This window comes from Meriones unguiculatus, chromosome 1 (assembly GCF_030254825.1).
Source record: "Meriones unguiculatus strain TT.TT164.6M chromosome 1, Bangor_MerUng_6.1, whole genome shotgun sequence".
Classification (NCBI taxonomy): domain Eukaryota; kingdom Metazoa; phylum Chordata; class Mammalia; order Rodentia; family Muridae; genus Meriones; species Meriones unguiculatus.
This window is the reverse complement of record NC_083349.1, coordinates 46,108,825-46,134,616: the sequence shown is the minus strand read 5'-3', so window position 1 is coordinate 46,134,616 and position 25,792 is coordinate 46,108,825. Positions and strand designations below refer to the sequence as shown.

The window sequence follows — 25,792 nt, the reverse complement described above, 5'->3', positions numbered from 1 at the left end:
ACTGCTTAGAAGAAAAAGTGGGGAATACCCTTGAACTCATTGGCATAGGAGACAACTTCCTGAACAGAACACCAACAGCACAAGCTCTAGGAGCAACAATCAATAAATGGGACCTCATGAAACTGAAAAGCTTCTGTAAAGCAAAGGACACTGTCCTCAGAACAAAACGACAGCCTACAGATTGGGAAAGGATCTTCACCAACCCTATATCTGACAGAGGGCTAATATCCAGTATATATAAAGAACTAAAGAAGTTAAATAGCAACAGATCAAGTAATCCAATTAAAAAATGGGGTACAGAGCTAAACAGAATTCTCTGCAGAGGAATATCGAATGGCAGAGAAACACTTAAAGAAATGCTCAATCTCATTAGCCATCAGGGAAATGCAAATCAAAACGACCCTAAGATTTCACCTTACACCCATCAGAATTGCTAAGATCAAAAACTCAAGAGACAACACATGCTGGAGAGATTGTAGTAAAAGGGGAACCCTCCTCCACTGCTGATGGGAATGTAAACTTGTACAACCACTCTGAAAAGCAATCTGGCACTTTCTCAGACAACTAGGAATAGCGCTTCCTCAAGATCCAGCTATACCACTCCTAGGCATATATCCAAAAGATTCTCAAGTACACAATAAGGACATTTGCTCAACCATGTTTGTAGCAGCTTTATTTGTAATAACCAGAAGCTGGAAACAGCCCGGATGCCCCTCAGTGGAAGATTGAATGCACAAATTGTGGTATATCTACACAATGGAATATTACTCAGCAATAAAAAAACAAGGAAATCATGAAATTTGCAGGTAAATGGTGGGATCTGGAAAAGATCATCCTGAGTGAGCTATCCCAGAAGCAGAAAGATGCACACGGTATATACTCACTCATATAGACATATAATATAGGATAAACCTGCTAAAATCTGTACACCTAAAGAAACTAATCAAGAGGGAGGACTCTTGTTAAAATGCTCAATTCCTATCCAGAAAGGCAAAGAGACTGGACATCAGAAGAAGGAGAAAAGAGGGAACAAGTCAGGAGCCTGACACAGAGGACCTCTGAAAAGCTCTGCCCTGCAGACTATCAATGTAGATGCTGAGACTTATGGGCAACCTTTGGGCAGAGTGCAGGGAATCTTAGGAAAGAAGTGGGAAACAGTAAGATCTGGAGAGGACAGGAACTCTACAAGGAGAGCAACAGAACCATAAAATCTGAGCACAGGGGTCTTTCCTGAAACTGCTATTCCAACCAAGGACTATGCATGGAGATAACCTAAGACCCCTGCACAGATGTAGCCCATGGCAGTTCAGTATCCACGTGGGTTCCATTGTAATAGGAACAGGGACTGTCTCTGACATGAACTGATTGGTCTGCTCTTTAATTCCCTCCCCCTGAGGGGGAAGCAGCATTACCAGGCCACAGAAGGAAGACAAGGCAGCCACTCCTGATGAGACCTAATTGACTAGGATCAGAAGGAAGGAAAAGAAGTCCTCCCCTATCAGTGGACTTGGGGAGGGGCATGCATGCAGAGGGCGGAGGAAGGGAGGGATTGGGACAGGAGAAGGGGGAGAACCACAGGGGTGATACAAAGTGAATAAAGTGTAATTAATAAAGAAAAAAATAAATCATGCCAGTAATTAAAATATTGTTTACTTCAACAAAGCAAATGCATCCATTAAAATATATATCTATTAAAAAACAAAACTAAAAGGCCCAAAACACCCCATATTGAGATATAATATACATATCTTAAAATGAAGGCAGTTAAAATGTATAATGTTTTAATGTTATCCATACATTCGGTATCAGACCCTTTTGGCTCTCTCTCCTTAAACACTGTGCCATTAGCAGTCACTCCTTTCCTCCTTTAGCTTGTATCTAGGCAATCAGGAATCTACATTTTGTGGGACATATTTTTTTTTATTCACCAGGGAGGGAATGGTGGAGGGGGCTACAGCTGGGATACAAAATGAATAAACTGTAATATAAAAAATTAAAATTTAATAAAAAAATATGTCAGAAAGCAATAATCACCAAAGATAGTATATAGTATATTCATTAGCATTATGCTGTAATAAAAGAAGCTTATAAGAAAAGCTTCAAAGCCAACTGATCAACAAGAGTTATTGATCACTATCAGAAATTAGTAATTTCACATTACCAGGACTCTAGCCATTCTAACACGTATGTCTTTGGTAACATAGAAAAAGAAATCCATCAAAAAGTTGGATTCTTAGGAGTGGCTGTTTTAAATCAGACTTGAACATGATTTTATGCTAAAGAAATGCACAGAATTCATAAAATACAAATATTGAAAACCTGTACAATGATTGGTTTGGGATCAGAGAAACAGTTTTTATTGAGACATTCCTAAATTCAGATAGTTTTTTTAATGGCTATCTTGAGAACTACCTTCCTAAGTTGTAGTAGGTGATAGGGTAAAACTTTTCATAATGGTGGCATTAGAAGTACCTATTACAGAAATCTATACACCTAAAAAAGATAATCAATTGAGCGGACATGGGGTAAGATGATCAATCCTCGTTTAGAAAGACAGATGGGATGTGCATTGAACGTATGACAGGAGTCTACTGAGCGCATCTGAAAGACGCTAACTAGCAGTGTTTTCAAAGCAAAGACTCATGACCAAACCTTTGGCAGAGTACAGGGAATCATAAGAAAGAAGGGGAGTTAGTCTGATGGGGAAAGGATAGGAGCTCCACAAGGACCAAATATATCTGGGCACAGGGTCTTTTCTGAGACTGACATTCAACCAAGGACCATGTATAGATATAACCTAGAACCTCCACTCAGATGTAGCCTGTGGTAGCTCAGTAACCAATTGGTTTCCCAAAGCGAGGGGAACAAGGACTATTTCTAACAGGAACTCAATGACTGGCTCTTTGGTCTCCCCACCCCCGAAGGGAGGAACAGTCCTGTTAGGCCACAGAGGAGGGCTTTGCAGCCAGTCCTGAAGATACCTGATAAAACAGGATCAGATGAATGGGGAGGAGGTCCCCCCTATCAGTGGACTTGGAAAGGGGCACGGTGGAGATGAGGGAGGGAGGGAGGGACTGGGAGGGAATGAGGGAATGAGGGATTGGGACACGGCTGGGATACAGAGTTAATAAAATGTAACTGATAAAAAAAATAATAATAATAAATAATTAAAAAAAAGAAAAAAGAAAGTTTTTAGGTCTTTAAGAGTTAATTCATATTCTTTTCATGGGGTGATAAAAAAAAAAAGAAGTACCTGTTACAGAGAACAAGAGAGAGTGTTAGCTACTTTCAAAGAAGTAGTCTTAGTGTAGATTGAACACAGATGTTTATAACTAAAAAAATAACTGCAAGGTTTTGGTTTTAGCAGTAGTGCTTAGTAGTAGAAGTATATGAGCAGAGGGGCTTTAGGCTGAGATTTAAAAGAAGCTAAATGTGTGGAATAAAGAGGTAATTTGGTCAAAGGAGATAAAAATAGTTAATGTATTGAGTTCCAGCTTACTTATATGACTAGTAAAAAGAAGCTCGATTGTGTTAGAGCTAATGAAAGACAAGATACTACGTTTTTGGGTGAGCCTAGATTTTCAATGAAAATAAGAATGACTGGGAGGAAGGAACAAAAAGGAAGGAATAGTAGAAAGTATGTAATAGTTTGTTATTAGTACTTTCTTTTATATTGTGGTTTCTGAAAATATCTTGGATATCAAGTAGCTTAAAAATGAAAGTAGTAGTTTCCAAACTTGGGTTTGTTGTTTATTTTTAAGCATATATTTATTATTTGTACAAAGTGGTTGGTCAGGTTTCTAAGCTTAAATAAGCTGCTTTGAAAGAGAAAAAATAGTGTGTAGACTATAGTATTTTTTTTTTTTGGAAGTTCTCTAGGCATTTTTTATGAAAGCATTGTGATTTGTCAAGATCTGGTTTAATACTTGGCTGTGGAGATAGTTGAAACTTTTTGTATGCTAGGATTATGTACTCATAAAGACACATATATTTAGATGGAAGAAGTGCATAGCAGCTTCAAAGACTATATCACTTATCTACCAAACATGCCTAAGTTTTTGTTAAAGTCTCTAAGTAAAATTTCTTTCTTTTTCTAATTTCATTCAGTTGTTCTTGAAAACTAATACTTAGGTTGTGCTATGCTGTTAGTCATCATATGCTTCTCCACATGCATTCTCCACCTTTGTATACTCTGCTCTGGGCCCCAGGAGGCTGATTTTTAAGGACTGCATTAACTAGTCAGCCTTGTCCCCTGACTTCTGATTGGGTTCAGCCAATGGAAGGCACTGACAGGAGGACCAAGAGGTAGGAGTATTTACTTTAACATCTTCCTCTTTCCTGGGCATCAGGTTGTCAGTAATTGTGCTCAGTTGCTGTGTCCCTCTTCTTTAGTTACAGCTCTCTTGATCTAATAACTATTCCTTATTCCATTCTCTTCCTCTTTTAGGCTTAGAGTGGAAAAAACATCTTGTTATGGCTTTTCCAGGAACATTTCATCACCTCTTATCTAACTTCTCTTAGCCTTGCCTGTACATTTATAAATAGTCCCTGCATTAAACAACACTCACTATCTTAGTACAGGTCCTTTTTTGCTAGGACCGTGGGGCATGTAGCATTATAGCTGCATTTTAACATTTTTTAAATGAATGAGTTAACAAAATGAAGCTTTTCACTTAGAATATGAAACATATTAGATAATTTTATTTCCAGTTTGTAATTGTGTGTGAGTGAATGAGTGTGTGTTTGTGTGTGTGTGTGTGTGTGTGTGTGTGTGTGTGTTGAGGATTGAACCAAGGACCTTGTGCGTGCTAAATATGCTCTCTACTTTTGTGCTGTTTTTCCTTACAAAAATTTGTACTATTAATAACATTCACAGTGCCTTTAATAATAATTTAAGAAACCTCACATAATAATGGAAATATTTCTAAATATGTTCTTAATAAGTATCTGTAAGTAAATATCAAGTACATTTATGTTAGTTTTAAGTATCAATTACCCAAAAGAAGTTTGCTTCTTTTTTTATTGTTTGTGTTGGTTTGTTTGTTTTGTTTTTTTAAGACAGGGTTTCTCTGTGCAGCCTTGGCTGTCCTCAAACTCACTCTGTAGACCAAGTTGGCCTCAAACTCACAGAGATCTGCCTGCCTCTACCTCCCAAGTGCTAGGATCAAAGACGTGTGCCATTACCACCCGGCTCAGTTGGCTTCTTGTTAATACTTGTCATAGTCATTGGAAGTAGAATTTAGTCTCTGAATTCTGAAATTCAGAATCTGTTAGCATAGACATTTTGTGCTTTAAAGAAAAAATCAATAGAAGTGATGACAAAAACTCAGTGAGTCTAATGTAATTATTGCTAAATTTTTATGTATAGTTGGCATCATATTTCAAACTACTATCATACTGACTTCATAAGATAATTTTCCTCATAAAAAGAAAATAGTTCTGTGTGTGTTTAATAAATGAAGAGCTATTTTAGTATATTTGTGTGATCCTTAATTATGTGACAGTTCCTGTTTGGAGGTAAAGTGAGATTTATTTATCATTTATAGCATTTTATTCTCTAATGAATAAAAACCAAATAACATGTTTAATCAGGACTGTTATTATGGACAAATACTCATATATTAGAGTTTTAACTTTTAAATATATTTAATTGACAATGTGAAACAGCTTGGTTTGTATCCTTTCAAAGATATTTAAGCATGCACACACACACATAAACATATTTATATTATACACATATATACTATATGCATAGTGTAGTTTTAGGTCAGAAAGTGCAGCCAGTAAGGGAGGGGAAAGTCCCTTATATTCCTGGACCTTTCCTTCTTGTTGGGGTATAGATATTTTTTATGAAAAAACTTTCCAGGGGCTGGAGAGATGGCTCAGAGTAAGAGCACTGGCTGCTCTTCCAGAGGTTATGAGTCCTACTCCCAGCAACCACCTGGTGGCTCACAACCATCTATAATGTGATCTGGTGCCTTCTCCTGACTTACAGGTATACATGTAAACAGAACATTGTATATATAATAAATAAATCTTTTTAAGAAAAAGGAAAAATCTCCATACAATATATTTTGATCATGTTTTTCTGCTTCCGAGACCCTCTCTGCTTCCCTATGTACCCAATTTTATGCTTTCCCCGTTCCTTTCTCTTAAAAAAAAAATCAAGAAACACACACACACAAACAGAAGCAAAAGACCAATAGTACAAAAAACTACCCAAAGCAAGTTAAGACCAAAAGTGAACAAAATATTGTTGAGTGTGTTTTGTGTTGGCAAACTACTCTTGGGCCTGGGGCCTACTGTGAAGTGCTAAGTGTCAAATGCAGTTCTTGGCGAGGTGTGGGAGCCAGTGTCTCATTTTCCTCGTAGAGCCTGAACCATGTCTGAATTTAGCCCAGCATGGGCCTTGTGTGTGTTGCCACAGTCTTGAATTCATATATGCTTCTTTCCTGTTGTGTCTGGAAGACAGCTGTTTCTTGGAGTTATCCACCAGCTCTGGCTCTTACAGTCTTTTCTGCCTTGTATTTTACATAGCTCTCTGAGTTTTGCTGGCAGAGTGGGTAGACAATTCTTAAGTAAATGCCAATTAACACAGTGTGGTAATAAGTAACATAAAGACAAATCGTAGAGTGATAGGAGAGCTGTTATTAAGCATCACAGTCAGAGAAGCCCTCTCAGGTTTGGTGGCATTTGAAAGGTGGTTGAACTGATAGACCCACATATGAGTATCTGAGGAAGAGTATTTTTATGAAGAATGGATTGCAAAGATTCTAGGGAAATAGGTGTATTGATATGATTTCAGAATAAATGGGAGACTTGGGCTGGCGTACAGAGCAAAGACTTAGAAAAGCAGAAAGAGTGGCCGTAAGGGGTAAGGACCATATCCCACTAGGTTTTATAGGTAATAAGAATGTCAGATGTGTTCTAAGTGTGACTGGATGATTTTGGAGGCAACAGCAAAGTAACAACATACTCCAAGTAGCTTTTAAAAGTATTGCACAGGTTTCTCTATTGATAGAGCTGAATGAAAGGAAAAAACCCGTTGTGAAGCATTTGTAGAAATCTAGGCTAAGAGTTTGGACTCATACACACACACGCAAACACACAAGCACATATACTTCTAGATGATGCCATTTTATTTGTGATGTTTGTAGGTTAAATATATTTTATTCAAAAACTTTTATACTTTATTGACATCTTTTTTTTTTTTTTTTTTTTTTTTTTTTAGAGAGTGCATATACACATACCTGGTCCTTTTAGATGAATGAATTATATTCTGTGGTACATTAATTAATGTAATCTGGGCCATGGAGATAGCTTAGCAGATAAAAGTCCTTTGCTTACCAAGTTTAATAACCAGGGTTCACTCCTTGGAACCCCCATGGTAGAAGGAGAGAACACTTTCAGTTGTCTGCTGACCTCCACACATACCTGTCTGTGCACACTACACACAATATATACATATATGTAAAATTTTGTTAAAAGGTAAATAGAAAACCCACTTGGAAACTGAGCTGGGCGGGGGGAGCTCTAGGTCCTCTCCATGCATAATCCTCAGTTGGAGTATGCCCTAGTAAGGGGAGCAGGGCTGTCTCTGACATGAACTCAGTGTCTTGCTCTTTGATCACCTCCCCCGTTGGGGAGGGGCAGGCTTGCCAGGCCACAGAGGAAGAACTTACAGTCGGTCCTGATGAGACCTGATAGGCTAGAGTCAGAAAGAAGGGGAGGAGGACCTCCCCTATCAGTGACTGGGGAAGGGGCCTAGGGGGAGAAGAGAGAGGGAGGGTGGGACTGGGAGGAAATGGAGGCACTACAGCTGGGATACAAAGTGAATAAATTGCAATAAATAAATAAATGGATAGATAGATAAATAAATGCATGCTATTTTTTAAAAAAGGTAAAGAATCTACTGACACCTGAAAGCAGTCCTCTAATCGCTACAGGCATAATGTGGCATGTGTGCCCCTCAATATACAATAAATGTAATTTTTTAATTAAAATATTAATTTTAAAAAGAAGATACAACTGCCTGAAATAGAATACCAGATTAGCCCAAATTCTCCATTATTAGAAAACTAATGTTTTTATTCTATATAAAGCTAAATCAGTGTTATCTCCTTGTAACAGAAAAAAAATAGTACTACAATATCTCAATAGAATGTATTCATGGGATCCAGATGTCAGTGAAGGTAAGATTGATAAGTTATTCTAATTTATAGTCATAAGTTGATGTGGACACTGTTTAAGAAGGATGGGGCTTTTGATTGTATCTCACCGTGTAAAGCTTTATGCTTTTTGACCATTTTTAGGAAAGCAGGGAAATATACCCATAGCCAACATTTAATTCATATAAGTTCTCTTTTGTCTGTCTGGTTTGTTTATGCAGAGCGAATGTTGATTTATTAAGGAACAGTAAGAACACCCAAGAGTAGGGAGGGGGCTCCAAGGGAGGAAAAATTCTTAGAAATTTCGTGCAGTATTTTGAGTGATTTGCTTAAATAGTGACTTAAGTTTGCCATTGTAGAAATCATGTGCAAAATTTTTAGCTTGTTATTTATTTATTTATTTATTTTTGGTGGGGGGAGAGTGGGGGTTTTGAGACAGGGTTTCTCTGTGTACTGTCCTGGACCAGGTTGGCCTCACAGAGATCCACCAGTCTCTGCCACCCAAGTGCTGGAATTAAAGGCGTGTACCACCACACCACACCCAGCTATCATATTTTACAAAGGTAGAGAGATTTTTACCTGACTGGGGGGTGTTTTTCTTGAGGCAGGATTTCTCTATGTAGTTCTGGCTGTCTTGGAACTCAACTCTGTAGACCAGGCTGTTCTCAATTTCATAGATCTGCTTGCCTCTTCCTCCCAAGTGCTAGGACTAAAGCTGTGTACCAGCACCACCAGGCCTGAATTTTTTATCTTTATAATTACTGTTTGTATAATACATACAAATTTAGAAATCAATAGTTGGACTAGCCTTTAAAACTTTGAAAGGTCAGTGTAATGTTTTCTTTTTCAGTGTAAATATGTTTTTACTGACTTTTTTTTTTTTGGCTGTACTATAGATCAATCTTAGGGTCTTATACATGCTATGTCTGAGCTACACCCCTAGGTCTATTGTAAATGTTTTTAGTTATTTTAAATTTATTGAGATGATTTGTGAGCAATTAAGTGAACTGCTAAGATACTGTTTTTAAGCATTAGACCAGTATCTCAATAAATTAATAAAAATATCATAAAGAACACATTTATATTGAGATTGAAGAGGAATTCTATAGTTATAAATTATTTTTACAGTTTAGTCAGAAGGCAGATTTCATTACATTCATTTGTATTATTATTAACATTCTCTTTTATTAGTATTGATAAGTAATTAATGTAACAGAATCAGTTAAATCACTTGGTAAAAATCACATTAAAATGAACCTCTAATTCACCTATTCAGGGTCTGTTATTGCTAGGCAGCTGTTTTCCTTGAGCCGTATAATTCCTTATTCTTGGCCCATATAGTGTAATTGCTATATGTTGTAATACCACACTTGTTAATAATTCCCCAAAGTATTTGTGTCACATCATCTTTCTCAAAATGTTTTATAACATTGTACATTTTCTTACACATCAAAAAACAGTATAATACCTATTACCAAAAAAACTTTTCTATTAAGGAATTAGTGTTTTAGTCCTTAATTTGAATACTTCTGGCTTATATTTGTTAAATGTAGCGGAGATACTGTCCTTCAGTGGATTTTATATGAAAGAAGTTAGACTCTTATGTGGAAAAGATAAAGCTCACGCATGGCAAAGAAAAATTTAACTAAGTATTTTGTATGTAGTCAGCAGAAGAAATTCTACTGAAAGTAGTGGTGAAAAGGTGTGTTGCTTATCCAGAAGATTTACCTTGTGAATTGACTTATTCTTCTCCAAGGCACTTGAGAGAAAAGACAACGATAGCAGTTACATCTAGAGGCTATTATGGATTGGAGGAGGAGAAGGGAACTGCATGTACTTCAACAAGGCGTCGGTCAACACCTCGAAGTTTGGCAGGTTTGACAAGTGGAGTTTTTGAGTCTATAATGGTTCAAGTTTTGAGACAGGAAGAGCAGCTGAGAGCAAAAGAAGAAAAAAGGTAAATGTTAAAATGTTAAATGTTCATTCAGATTTCCAAGAATTACTTTTTAAAGACTAGCTGCACTTATATGCCAATACTACATTTTAGTAGTATTTCATAATGCACTGTCAATAAAATATGAATTGTTAATGGATCACAGTGAAATTTGTTTTCAAGTGTAGTTTTAAATTTTGGCACTATAAAAGCTATTTTTATAAAAGATTTTCTAGTTTTCTAGAAATAATCTCAAGGGAAGTTCAAATTGTAGCAGTTTTATTTACTTATATTTTTAGAATAGAATCACACATCTTTAAATTACTACCAGCTTCAGAAATAATGATATAAGGGCTGGAATGATGGCTTAGTGGTGAAAAGCACTTGCAGCTCTGGCAGAGGACCCAGAGTCAGTTCCCACATGGCTACATGGTGGTAACACTAGTTCCAGGAAATCAAACATCTTCTGGCCTCTGAGGTACCAGGTGCATGCGGTGCACAGACATAAAACACTCATACACATCTAGTAAAAAATTAAATTTAAATTTAATAAAAGAGTGGCAGAAGTCCACCTCTGCCATTTCATTAATATTAACTTCTTGGATGACTTGATTGTTTTATGCTCTTCAGGAAAGGGTCTTGTACTCAATCAGTAGCACCTTTTTGTGCTCAGGTCATAGAGTGATGGCATTATATAACATTTGTAGTAAAGCCGAAGTAGAGCCCCGAGAGGTAAGTAAACTCAAGCTTTTGTAATTGACTAGTGATTTACACCAAATCAAATCTCAAGCTATGCCAGGAATATTTGCTGACATAATTAGGATTTACTAATACTAGTTGAACGCAACTTAAAACATTTTGTTGCTCTTATATTAATAAATGTAATTTGTTTTGATAATTGTAGGGCTAAAACTCAGCCATGATACTTTCAGCAGTCTTACTTTTTATAGCAGTGATTAATTGGGAAATAACTATGAGACATACCCCCCACCTAGTACAGAGGCCTAGAGAGTTTTTCTGCTATAGGAAATGGAAATATTTTAGAATTAAAATTAACATGACAGTAGTGCATAATTGATTGGAATGGGAGGAACCAAAAAAATTAGAAAGCTGATGGAAGGAAAACACCTCCATTACATTTCCAAGAGGAGAAAGAGGTCAGATTGTCTTGGAGGGTCAGCAGGACCTTATGCCTTCATGATCAAAGTAGAGCAAGGCAGAATGAACACTAGAGCACAGCTGATGTGGTGGCACTTGCCTTTAATCCTAGTGCTAGGGAAGCAAGGCAGGGGTCCAGCCTTCTGTGGGTTTGAGGCCAGCTACACCCAATAGTAATGACACTGTACTAACGAGGAAGAAAACTTCTGACTGTAGTATTTACCGAGCCAGGGTTAGCTTTCAACATGTGTAGTCTGTTTGTATCTTGAGTCACAGAGAAATAAAGTAGTTTGCCCAAAGTCACATAGTTTTTGAGCATCTCTTGTGCCTATGTTACTAAGCAATACATAATCCTATGACTTGTAAAACCATCAAAGAAGCTATAAATTTGAAAATGTGAGCTGAAAGGGAAGGGACAGAGAATGTGTCTAAAAATAAGGGGATTGAGATGATGACAAACATTTAAGCATCCAACAGTATATATGAATGTATACAGGGAAGCTAGAAATTGTCCCAGTTTAGCCTTATATATATTTACGTGTACTCCTGCCACAAATAAACGTAGAAGAATAAGCCATGGCAGAACATTGTCCATGAAATGTTTCATGCTTCACCACACCAACTCCCATGTGTTTTGTTTTGTTATCTAATTGTAACAGTTCTGTACTTACTCAAGAAAAAAAATTTTCCTAGATAAATATGACTGGCAGGTGCTTCTTTAAAACTGTGCCCTGCCTTTCTGCTTTCAGTATATACCAAGAAGAAATGTTTACCTTTGATATTCAGTTGATTTTTTTTTAATTATACTTTTTGTGACCTGTATAAAAAAACTGTAAACATAACTGGGGCTATGAATTTTTTTTCCCTCTGGAAATGTCTAAGTTTCCATTTTTATGATTATGTTTATTACCTAATTGAAGTTAACTTTGTGTGTGGTGTGAGAAAAGGATAAAACTAAAATTTTTCGTACTGGTAACCAGTTAGGCCAATCTCATTCATTGGGAAAACAAAAAACAATCTATTCTTTTTCCACTGAATTCTCTATGCATCTTTATTAAAATTAATTGAAAATGTATTTGTGAATCATTCTGAACTCACATATACATTTATGCTACTACATAATTTGATGACTATTTATTTGATATTGTTACTGAGTACTATTTGAATTTATTCAAGACTTTATATAGTAAGCTTTGAAATTAAGCAATGTGAATCTTCCAATTGTATTTTTATTATTTTTAAATTTGTCTATATTATGATCTCTACTTTTCCATGTTATTTTAGATACTTTAACTTTCTATATAAAAAAAGCCTGGGAATTTTGATCAATATTGCATATTACTGATTAATTCCTGGGTATTTGTTTTCTTTAACTTCTCTCAGTGATACTTTGTATTATAAATCATTTTAACTTGTAATTATGTAGAAATTTGTAATTATATAGAATAGTGATCTCTGCCTCTTTCTTAATTTTGGCAGATTGTGCTTAATCTAATTTAAATGTTACTCCATACTTGTAATTTTTTAATTATAAAGTTAATTCATTATTGTACAAGTTAGCTGGGCATGGTAGTGCACACCTGTAGTCTCAGCACTGGGAAGGGGGAAGGTAGGAAAATCAGGAGTTCAAGTCATTCTTGGCCACACAGGAAGTTTGAGGGTCAACATGGTCTTTGTCAGATCCTGTCACATAAAACCAGATTTGGGCTAGGGAGAAGGCTTAGTGGGCGAAGTGCTTGGACCTGGGTTTGAGCCCTAATATCTACTTGAAAAAGCTGAGTGTGGCAGCACACATCCAGTACTGGGAGGCAAAAACAGGAAGACCTTGATCCCATGACTGTGCCACCCAGCCAGTCTAAGAAATTGGTGAGTTCCAAACTCAGTGGGAGACCCTGCTTCAAAAAATAGATTGGAAAGCGATAGAGGAAGACACACAATATCAACCTCTAGCCTTACCATGCATAACCTCCCCCCATATCTGCACACAGGCATGCATGCAACACATTTAGGTACACACATACACACTTAATTTTGAAAAAGAAAAAAAAAACAAGAAAAATTGTATTATACCAGCTACTATCTTGACTTAAAATGATAGTGTGTTGTCAGCTGTTCGGATTGATACCAGAAAAAAAAAATCTCTTTCACAAAACATGCATTTAAGGTAGAATATTATTTTCTCAGTAGCATTTCATGGTTTTATTCAGTAAGAGACGCTTTCCCCAAATAATGAAGTAAAGTGCCTGGTGTTATGTTACATGCCTTTAGTGTCAGCACTTGGAAAGCAGAGACAGGTAGATTTGTGAGTTCTAGCCCACCCTACTCTACCTAGAGAATCCTAGGGCAGCAGGACTGCACAGCGAGTCCCTATGACATACATACCAAGCAAACAAACAAAACACAAACAGCAGCAAAATCAGATGGAGCACAGTAGAGAGAGAGAAAAAAAAAAACATTTACTTTTTGCTTCCACAGTGCAATAGATATATATTCCCCACACACACAATAAAGATATATTATACATACAATTGTTCAGTTTGATTTTTGAGTATCTTATTGAATACTATTGCATATATGTCCAGCAAGAATGTTGCCCTGTAGTTTTCTTTTTGTGTTGTTGTGTTTTTATCAGTTTTGATATCAGAGTAAGACTGCCTTTGTAAAAATGAATTTGGAAACATTTCTTCCCTGATGCTTCCTGGAATAGTTTGAGGGAGTAGTTTCTGGTACTCAGGAGGGAGAGTTATGAGAAGATTGTTTTGAAAGTATGCTATCTTCCATTGAGAGGTTCAACTCAAGCTAAGGAAGGAGCCAAAAGAACAAAATAAATACTTTCTGGTCATTTCCCAGAGATCTGGGGCGTAGAGGATGAGGTTGATAGACATAATCTATATATCAAAGAGTAGGGTAAAGGTCCAGGCAAACAAAAGATATTTGGTATAGTAGCTTTAAATTGTTCATATTTAAAATTAATTATGAATGTACAGGCTTCTTAAGATTCAGCATTGTTACAGGGCCTTTTTTTGGTGAATGATATTAACATCTATTGAATTGTGCAGGTTAGAAACCTGAGATTCATCCTGGAAATGTTTGTATTACTTACACGCATTTAAAGTACACCCTAAGATTCTGACAGTTTATTTTCCAACTAGCTTTGATGTTTGTATGTGTCTCTTGTTTCTGACTTCATATAGTTCTTTTATCCTTCACTTAAACTAATGAGATTGTTTCTTAATTGGTTTAACAGTATCCATGCTCTACCCATTTTAGTGTGTTTTGCCCATTAAAACTATATTGAGGTCTGGGGAAATAGCTGAGCTGGTAGATTTAAAGTTAGCTGTCTTTAGGAAAATACTGACAAGACAGCAGGCAATTTGTGCTAACTGGTGCAGAGAGGGCGTTTTGATTTAGAAAACATCAATACTATAAGTGAAAGACTTTCTAAAAATGAGTTGGATCTTGTTAATTTATGGTTGTTAAAATAATCTTGACACTATCCCATCAGTTCATTTTATTCATTTTATTTCCAGTGGTGACCTTGAACCATTTAAAGAACAAATATATTTTGTAGAACTTACTTATTGAACAAAAAGATATTTAGTACTTATAAAAATTAAAACTTGTTGCAAGAATATATTGGCTCTCCTTACATAGATTCTGTTAGTCTGGAATTTAATTTTTTCTTTTTGTATTCATTTGTTTTAGTTTCTTCGTATTATGGGACAAATGCTGAGATCTCAGACATGTACCATCTTATTCAGCATAGAATGTCTACCGAAGTAGATACTAAGACTCATAACCAAACCTTCGGCAGAGTGCAGGGAATCATATGAAAGAAGGGGAGTTTGATGTGGAAAGGATAGGAGCTCCACAAGAACCAAACATATCTGGGCACAGGGTCTTTTCTGAGATGGACACTCAACCAAAGACCATGAGAGGATAAAACCTAGAACCTCTGCTCGGATGTGACCTGTGATAGCTCAGTAACCAATTGGTTTCCCATAGTAAGGGGAACAAGAACTATTTCTAACAGGAACTCAATGGCAGGCTCTTTGACCTCCCCACCTCCGAAGGGAGGAACAGTACTGTTAGGCCACAGAGGAGGACTTTACAGCCAGTCCTGAAAATACCTGACAAAAGGGAGTCATATGAAAGGGGAGGAAGTCCTCCCCTATCAGTGGACTTGGAAAGGGGCAGGGAGGAGATGAGGGAGGGAGGGTGGGATTGGGGAGGGAATGAGGGATACAGCTCATTAGAATTAGAATTAGAATTAGCAAAATGTAACTAAGAGAAAAATAAATAAATAAATAAATAAGAAGAATATGCCATCAGATAGTAGTTTTGATACCTTAATTGTATTAGAAATCTTTTCATGATTGTTTTTTGTAAAAGTTAATGTTTGGATTACCAAAAAATGTATCCTTGTATTGTTTCACATACCTGTATAAACTAACTCATCTTTTGATTTGGAAATCCCCATAATTAAAGCAGTAAATAGTTTCTACATTTTTGTAAAATAAAAATTCTAACTTTATAATCCATCCTTTCCCAAATCTATCAGAAATAGCAGTGGCATTTGACAATTATGGTCACTCTACATTTTTTTTTTAAATAGCTTCCCAGCCTTTTGCTGATTTCCCATGTAGATCTTGATGTTCCAGGTCAAATGCCAAAAATTTTATATTCTCATACCCACTCACATCTAAGGTGAGGGCATGTGACCAGTTCTATTTCTTAAGTGGCATTGTGTAGACACAACATGAAATGGCAGCCTGAGAGAGGAGACTGTCTATCTTGGAAGAGGTGATAGTATTAGTATTAGGAGTTTCAGATTATTCTAGCTTCTTATTTGCAGCTGTGTGGAATGCTACTGGAAGTCTTACTAATTTTCCAGGAGAAATACATAGATATAGTGTAGGTTCCTTCGTGGCTTCTTTCTTTTAAATTTGACGGGGCTCTGTCAGTTCCCTATTAAACTTTAAATTCCTTTCTGTTTTAATGTTGATACTCTGTTGTTAGTGGAGAAGTAAAAAACCTGAATGATAAATTTGATGAGTGGTAGTATTCCTAAAATATATACATTACTCGTTTAAAAATGCAAATGCCTTTGCTTTCCTTTGTCATGCCTTCAGTTTGCTTACATTGTAGTGTTTCCATAATGGATTATTTTTAAGCATTCACTAAAAGTTTGTAAAAGTGAAAGCACTTTTAAATATGAGATATGTGTGCATGTGTGTGTATGTATGTAAGGCTAATATCACTAGCAGTGTTCTTTCTACATTCATTATACATAGTTAAAGTAGCACATTTAGTTAGAATTTTTCTTACTTTTTCATACAGTAGCAGGCAAATATTCTCCAGGCCTATAAGAAACAACATTTTGAAAATGAGAGCTTATTAGAAAAAAGAAATAAAGGCCAGTTTTTTGTTTGTTTGGTCTTTAATGAGTGATTGTGGGTTTTATGATTCTTAGTCTTTTAATATTTCTCCAAACAGAAGGCTTAATATCATGAGTTAACATCCTAAAACCATGTGCTGCTTTCACTTACTCACTCACTCGTTTTTTTATTTATTGATGGAGGAAGGGAGTGCTTGGCCTGCATGTACACCTGCATGCCGAAAGAAGGCATCAGATTCCATTATAGATGGTTGTGAGCCACCATGTAGTTGCTGGGAAATTGAACTCAGACCCTCTGGAAGAACAGCCTGTATCCTCACTCACTGAGCCCTGCTTTCTTTTGTTCTAGTACTGTGTACTTAAACGAATTTTTGGAGAGCTGGTTTTAAAAGTTGGGTCTTTATCAGCAAAATGTGGTTAGCTTCAACCTGCCTGCTTGTCTTTCTTTTTTTTCTTTTCATTTTTTTCCCCCTTTGAGACAGGGTCTTAGTATGTACCTTTGACTGGTCTGTAACTTACCATATACACCATGCTGGTCTTGACCTCACAGAATATACCTGCTTCTGCCTCCCCAGTGCTGGTGTTAAAATTATAGGCTATAATGTCTCAAAAAAAAAAAAAAAGTGAGGGACCGGAATGATTAAGAGCACTTGTAGAGGACCCACATTCAAGTCTCAGTACCCAAATGGAAGCTCATATCCCTTTGTAACTTTAGTTCCAGATATCCAGTGCCCTCTTCTGACTTCCACAAGCATTAGGCGCATGTGTGGTGCATATACATATAGGTGAAACAAACATACATACAAGATAAATTTAAATTTAGTATATTACATACATTATCTCTAGAGCTTTATATATTAAGGCTCTTCTATTTCCTATTTGCCACACTGTTGAGAATCAGTTGAAAGACTCCACAGTCCTGTTTTTATGAGACTATTTTAAGCCTGGAATGTGGTACTCACCTGTCACTCCAGTATTCTAGGAGACAAACCAGGAAGATTACTGCAAGGTCAAGGCTAGCCTAGGGTATGCAGTGAGCTCCAGGCCAATCTGGGCTGCATAAGTGAGACCCTATATTCAACAAAACAAAGCAAACAAACAAAAACCCAAAGTAACCATATACTTCACACGCACACACCCTTCTTTACACTTTCTTAGGAAACCCAGAGTCTGGGACTAGATTCTGGCATCCTCTCCTGAAAAATACAGTTCATGACGAGGAGCATTGTGAACAGTATCCTTCCCTTTAGTAACTCCACATTGTATACATGGAGTTGGCAGCATCATGTTTCAACTACATGGGGGCTCTTCTAGGGGCCTGACCTAACAGAATGTACATGTACTATCATTGCTTAATTTCCTTCCAAGAATAACCCAATTGATGCTAACTTTAGCCTGCGCTCAGGCTCTCTTACACTGGCCTGCTGTGGCGTTCTGAAGAAGTCATCTTCTCACAGTTAATTTTCTGTGTGTTCTTTAGTGTCTCCATTAGGTAGTTTTAGAAATGACCGTGTCGCCAATCTAATGACGAATAATCTAATGATCTAAAGGTTCCTTAACACTTTTTTAGGCAAAAACAGCCCATATATTTTTTTTTTCATCTGCTTAAATTTCCTCTTCCAGGGGCTCAGAGGTTAAGAGCACTGACTGCTCTTCCAGAGGTCCTGAGTTCAATTCCCAGCACCCACATGGTGGCTCACAACCATCTATAATGAGATCTGGTTCCTTCTTCTGGCCTGCAGGCAGAACACTATATACATAATAAATAAATAAATCTTTAAAAAACAAAATTTCCTCTTCCATTCTCCTCCTAAGTACTGGTTACTTTTCTTTTCATCTCTTCAGAAACATGTAATTTTTCTGTATCAAACAAAGAGCCCTTTATTGATACTAGTTTTTTATGTATTATCTCCAGGATCCCATGATTATTTTCTGTTCTCTTTCTCTACTTGAGGTTTATTATTGTTATCACTATTAATTATTATTATCGTATTGTCTATTCTAGTATTTGATGTTCCTTCATAGGAATTGAGCATACTGAATTCAAATAAAAATTGTAATGCCCCAGAATTTGATACTTTGAAACTCTGATATAACACCAAAAAAGGAGAATTCCACACCTCGTGAAATTCACACCCCTTTATAAAGTTTATATGGGTTGTACTCAGTGCACAGGTGCATTAAAATGCCGCATATGCGTAAAACTACCTTTAGTCGGCGTGTATATGATCTGTGGAACATAAATTAATTTCATGTATAAATTTAGATTTCATCTGCAAGATATGCTATTTAATGTATATCTAAAAACTATGAAATAAAATCCCCAGCATTTTTGATAGAGATACTCAGCCTGTGAATTCATTCTCTGGGGAAAACAACAACAACAACAAATGACAAGGTATTACACGTTTTGATTTTTTTTTAATTATGTTTTTCATTCTTTCATGTGTATGATATTTTGCTTGGTGTATGTTTGTGCACCATACATGTGCCTGGGGAGGCCAGAAGAGGGTGTCTGATCCCTTGGAACTGGAGTTATAGACATTTGTGAACTGCCATGTGGGTGCTGGGAACTAATCCTAGATTATGTGCAAGATGAGCAAGCATTCTTAGTTGCTGAGCCGTTTCTCCAGCGTTTGAACTTTTTTTAAACTCTGGTGTGGGGCATGCATTTCAGAATATATGTGTGTAATTCAGAGGTCAACTTACCTACCATGTCCTTACATTTTGATTTTAAAATAGAAATCTATCATAAATGCCATTAAATTTTGTGTGTACAGTTGCATAGAGATGATCTCTACGCTTAGTATCTGAGACTCTAGACACTGAGTCTTGGGTACTTTGGTCTTGGGCTTCTGACCATTGTTTAATGGTTTTCTTACAACCTCCATGTAACTGAAAAGTTTATGGGTTCTGCCTTTTGGGCCTGACCTGCTAAGGCACAGTGGTGTTTGTCAGTTTAGGAATACATTCTCTCTTAAACAAAGTTGACTCTACTTCTTCAGGGAGACACCACTTGTCTGTAGTTCATCAGCTGTGGGTGGAGCTTATGAATCCTTTCACCTCCATACTAACATGTTGACTAGCTTGATCTTGTGTGAGTCTTATGCCAGCAGCCACAGCTGCTGTGAGTTCATCAGCACAGCATTCCTGTCATCCTGTCCTCCCTGACCCCTGGCTCTTAACTTCATTCTTTTTAACCCCTCCTCCACAATGATCTCTGAGTATTAGGGTGGGTGTGTGATATAGTATCCTAATTATGGCTGAGCATTCCACTGACACATATTCTCTTCATTTTGGCCAGTTGTGAATTCCTGTGTTTGCCATCATCCACTGCACTTCTCTGATGAAGTCTGATAGCTGTACTAATCTGTGGGCACAGACAGATGGATTTAGAAGGCAGTTTGATTGACTCTGTCCATTTAGCAGAATAAGTGTAGACTCATTCCTGGGGTCTGTTAGTTTCCCAATCATGGGTCCTTGGCCAAATTGGTGGTACCAAGCATGCATTTTCTCCTGTGGCACAGGCTTTAATCAGAAAGTGGTTGGTTATCCCTATAACATCTGTGTCACCATTGGACCCATGAGCATGTCTCTCCATAGTGTTTATTATTATAGCTCACAGGGTTCTCAGCTGGGTGAGACTGTTGACTTTTTTCACCCAGCAGGCTGTATCACACCATCCAGCACTATGAAAGCCAGTAGCGAGGACGCTCTATGCTCATTGCCAACTTGATTTCTTCAAGTCCTGTGACCTGTGTGTGTGGTGTCATCAACAACAGGGTCTTGCCATTAGATTGTAGCAGGCAACCAAGAGCATTGTCAACAGCCTGTGTTGCTTTGATCTCTGGATACCTCTGAACAACAACTTGAAGGGAGGTATCACACACCTAGCACTGGGCTTCTTATTCGACATTGTATGGTTTTGTGAAGAAGCAAAATTTCCTGTGTAGGGTCACTAAATATAAGTGCTTATAGAATGGGTTTCCATGTGCCTTTTTCAAAATTGCTAAGTATAGACAGTGTATGGTTCTTTACAATCTGTTCCTGGCTTTTTAATTTAGCTTCCTTCATTCTTTTGGTCAAAAGCTTAACATATTCTATAGCTTTCTTAATTTTCTTAGTGTGTTGCTTCTTCTGGACAATATTTAAAACATTTATGTTGCAAGACATGTAGAATAATTAGACACTGAGTCTTGGGTACTTTGGTCTTGGGCTTCTGACCATTGTTTAATGGTTTTCTTACAACCTCCATGTAACCGAAAAGTTTATGGGTTCTGCCTTTTGGGCCTGACCTGCTAAGGCACAGTGGTGTTTGTCAGTTTAGGAATACATTCTCCCTTTTTTTCCTCCTTTTTTCCAGTAATTAAATTGAAGCCTCTCAGATTGGCCTCTTTATAAATGGAAGACACCACGTTCTACCAGCCTCCTACTGCTGCCTCTACCACAGAGTGAAAATGAAATTCTTCAGAACTGTAAAAACATTTTAGAGGGAGCAGCCATTTATCCTGTTCTGTTTTTGAGACACAGTATCATGAAACTAAAAATTTTTAAATATATTTGTATTTGCCTTTGTACTTGGATATATTATTTGTTGCCGAGGACAAGTTCTGGGAGCTGAATCTTTCCTTCCATCCTGAAGGTCAAATTCCAGTCATCAGGCTTGCAACAAGTAGCTTTACCATCTGAGCCATCTTGCTGGCCCTCAACAGCTGAATTATGTTAATAATATTTAATATTTTTTGGATGGCCAAGTGCAATTTAGTACACATACTAAAGTATTCATGGAGGTATCTGTATTAATATTATTTAATGAATGAGTCTATAAAATAACTGATTATATTTTTAATATAAGTGAGATAACAGTGTGAACTCTTAGCTAAAACTATAAAATAGAATTATTCTATAAAAGAAAGAAGGAAAAAAAAACTCATGATCTTTGTCAATGTAGTTTTTACTGCGTATTTACTTAAAAGATTACAATTGCTGAAGCTCAGAATTCTTCCTGTCTGTGTTTTGGTATTTTCTAAATACTTCTTTTATTTTTTTATATAATTTGTTTAATTTTATTTTATGTACATTAGTGTGAAGGTGTAAGATCCTTTGGAATTGGCATTACTGACAGTTGGAGCTGCCATGTGGGTGCTGGAAATTGAACCCCGTTCCTTTGGAAGAGTAGACAGTGCTCTTGACCACTGAGCCATCTCTCCAGCCCTCTGACTGCTTTCTACACGCTCCTTTTTCCTGGCCTCTTATAATCATTATTTCACTTGGTTCTTCCATTAGATGCACTTTTTAATTTCTACAAATGAGTGAAAAGTTGCAACCTTTGTCTTTCTGATTATGGTTTATTTCACTTACATAATGATTTTTATTTCCATCCGTATTGCTAATAGCAAATTAATTTTTTACACTCTTTTTTATTTTTTAACTTCTTTATTAATTACACTTTATTCACTTTGTATCCCCCCTGTGGTTTCCTCCCTCCTCCCGTCCCAATCCCTCCCTTCCTCTGCCCTCTGCATGCATGCCCCTCCCCAAGTCCACTGATAGGGGAGGTCTTCTTTTCCTTCCTTCTGATCCTAGTCAATTAGGTCTCATCAGGAGTGGCTGCCTTGTTTTCTTCTGTGACCTGGTAATACTGCTTCCCCCTTAGGGGGAGATAATTAAAGAGCAGGCCAATCAGTTCATGTCAGAGACAGTCTCAGTTCCTATTACAATGGAACCCACTTGGATACTAAACTTCCATGGGCTACATCTGTGCAGGGGTCTTAGGTTATCTCCATGCATGATCCTTGGTTGAAGTATCAGTCTCAGGAAAGACCCTTATGCTCAGATTCTTTGGTTCTGTTGCTCTCCTTGTAGAGTTCCTGTCCTCTCTAGATCTTACTGTTTCCCACTTCTTCCCTAAGATTTCCTGCACTCTGCCCAAAGGTTGCCCTTAAGTCTCAGCATCTGTGTTGATAGTCTGCAGGGCAGAGCCTTTCAGAGGTCCTCTGTGTCAGGCTCCTGACTTGTTTCCTCTTTTCTCCTTCTTCTGATGTCCATCATCTTTGCCTTTCTGGATAGGGATTGAACATTTTAGCAAGAGACCTCATTTGCTCAACCATGTTTGTAGCAGCCTTATTTGTAATAGCCAGAAGCTGGAAACAGCCCAGATGTCTGTCAGTGGAGGAATGGATACAGAAATTGTGGTACATCTACACAATGGAATATTACTCAGCAATAAAAAACAAGGAAATCATGAAATTTACAGGTAAATGGTGGGATCTGGAAAAGATCATCCTGAGTGAACTATCCCAGAAGCAGAAAGACGCACACAGTATATACTCACTTATATAGACATATAATATAGGATAAACCTACTAAATTCTATACATCTAAAGAAACTAATGAAGAACAAATTAATTTTTTAATGGCTGAGTAATATCCTGTTTTATTTATCTTACCTTACCTACTTACCTATGATAGGCCTCTTGGCTCATTTACTATTTGGCTAGTAATACAGTTTATTTTTGTGTGTGTGTTGTGTGTGCATGTTTCTTTGGGTGTGTGCTCATGTATATGCAGGTGTGTATAGAGACTTGAGTTCAGCATCAGTGTCTTCTCTATCACTCTCCACCTTGTTTTTTTCAGACAAGACTGTCCGGTCAGTTAACTTCTGGGATCCACCTATCTCTACCACTTTGTGTACCCTCGCCCACCCACACATACACAAAATACTGGGCTCATAGCTGCATGACACTGTGCCCAGCTTTTGCTTGTCCTGAGATCTGACCTCGCAACCTCATGCGTATGCAGCAGGCACTTTACTAACGGAGACATCTCTCTGTCCCCTGCAGTTTCTTTGTAATTCTGATTTTCTTTTCTAATAAAGCTCTATGTAATACTGACAATCATATCACTTTTGCTTAAATTATTTCTATTGTTTTATTATTATTACTATTATTTGCCATATCCTTTTCTGTCTTTCTGAGCCAGTGTTTCTCATAGTCCAGGTTGATCTTACACTTACAATATAGTCAAGAATGGCCTTGAGCATGCAGTTCTTCTGCAGTGCTGGGTAGTCAAACCCTGAGCTACATGCTAGACAGAGACTCTACAATCTGTCTGCCCTGCAGCTCCATTCCTATAAATTTCTAGAAATGATGTATGTGATAAATAGAAACATTTTATAGCTTTTATATGAGGTCATAATGAAATAACTACAGTTAAAATTCACTGTTTTATTAGCTAAAGTAGATAGACATAGTAAGTTAAAGAGTCTGACCCTGGAGATAATGTTAGTTCACCCTCATAAAACTGAGGGTGCAGGAGTACATGTATTTTCTTATGGGGATTGAGGGACAACATACTTTTAGTGGGGCACTTTTTAATGATATAGAAAACTAGAACAAATGTCTTAGTGATTGAAGATAAATATAACTTAAAATTTCAGTGTTTTATGATACTGTCTTTAAGTAATAGTAGTATTAAATTTTGTTTAGGCTTCGGGAGCAAGAAAGAAAAGAAGCAGAAGAAGCTTGCCAAAAGGAAGTAGAAGAGTGGGAAAGAAAACTTCTTGCTCAAGCAGCTCCAGCCTGTATGGAGAACATGTGGGAAATTCCAGCCATTGGGCATTTCCTTTGTTTAGCCCAACAGATTCTAAACTTGCCAGAAATTGTCTTTTATGAACTGGAACGCTGTCTTCTGATGCCTCAGTGTAATGCCTTTCTATCTAAAATAATGACTTCTCTGCTTAGCCCTCCCCATCGCAGACCCACCTTACATCGGAGACCTACTTTGCCTTATAGGACTTGGGAAGCCGTGCTGAGGCAGAAGGTGCAGCAGTGGTACACTGCTGTGGGGCAGACTGAGAACCCTGCCAGCTGCGCTGAGAAGCTCGGCTTGTCGCCTCAGTTTTTTAAGGTTCTCGGAGAAGTTAGTCCGTTGGAAGAAAAACCTTTTCATGAGCTACCTTTCAACCAGAAAGTGTGGCTACTTAAAGGACTCTGTGACTTTGTGTATGAAACACAGAAGGAAGTTCAAGATGCTGTGCTTGGGCAGCCTATTCATGAGTGTAGGGAAGTTATCCTTGGTTATGATTATCTGGAGAATGCTTACGTGCATTTTCCACAGTTCTGTGGTGCAGATGTGCGGATCTATAAACAAAGACCCTTTCAGGCCCCAGAATTTCCAGTTCCACCCATTAAAGTAAAAAGAGTACCTCGGATTAAACTGGAGAAATTCAAGTGTGACTATGTTAGTACAAGTAACGGAGAACACAGATGTCATAGAGAAGGGCTGCCCTCGACTTTCAAGAAAGAGCAGGAAATTGATTTTGATCCAGCCTGTTGTCCTGCTAAAATGAACTTTGATAATCATGACATCTCTGTTGAAATGGAAGTAAAATCCAACTGTGACATTAAAGTTCACGGGCCCTGTGAAATTGAAAAGACTGATTGTTGTAAGGAAAATTTGCAGAAACCCAGAAGTCCAGGAGAACTTACTGGCTTTGGAGAACCACTCAGTCCAGGTGAAATAAGGTTTATAGAAAATCAGGAAAAATATGGTGAAGCTTCTAAAATAAAGGCAGCATCCAGTCCATTAAAAGAAAATGCTCTGAAATCTTGCCAAATTCATATAAATGGAAGTCACGTTGATCATCCAGACATTAACTGCCATAAAGTTGTAAGGGATATATTGTTAGAGCACTCACTACAGAGCCACAAAAAACTCAAACTAACCAAAATGAGGGCAAAAAAGAAGAAAAAGAAAAAAAAGAAATTGAAAGATGTTTTGAATGAAAATTTACAAAGAAAGCGTGAAGGTCTTCATTCTCTTGCCTTCAAGTCTTACAAACCTGAGATCCAGAATAAATTATTGATCATCAAAAAGAAAGGAAAACACAAGAAGCACAAATCTGGTAAGCGGACCTAATGAGCAAGACATCTTTAGGTGTAATTCTGTTTTTCTTTCAATTATGCATCATGGGAACTCTTAATGATAGATTGAAATGCATATGTGTACTTAATTATGTGTGTGTGAGAGGGTTAAGTTTTATTTTACATGGTTAAAAACTCAGGACAGATAGAAAGACCTGGAAGGGACAGGAACTCTACAAGGAGAACAACAACCTGGGCCCAGGGGTCCCTG

General features: G+C 37.3%; 1 protein-coding gene across 4 annotated transcripts in view; it reads left to right on the top strand.

Moving 5' to 3' along the window:
• Positions 1-25,792, top strand: part of Brd10 (bromodomain containing 10) — an 85,857-nt gene that overhangs the window by 20,372 nt on the left and 39,693 nt on the right. For 2 of the 4 annotated variants that reach the window (XM_060388264.1, XM_060388270.1), the window contains exons 2-3: positions 9,925-10,125; positions 24,145-25,562. In XM_060388264.1, the coding sequence (XP_060244247.1) occupies positions 9,925-10,125; positions 24,145-25,562 (1,619 nt within the window). Of the gene's footprint in view, positions 1-8,109; positions 8,193-9,924; positions 10,126-24,144; positions 25,563-25,792 lie in introns of those variants that run through there. The other 2 variants (XM_060388279.1, XM_060388271.1) reach the window with 2 other exon arrangements.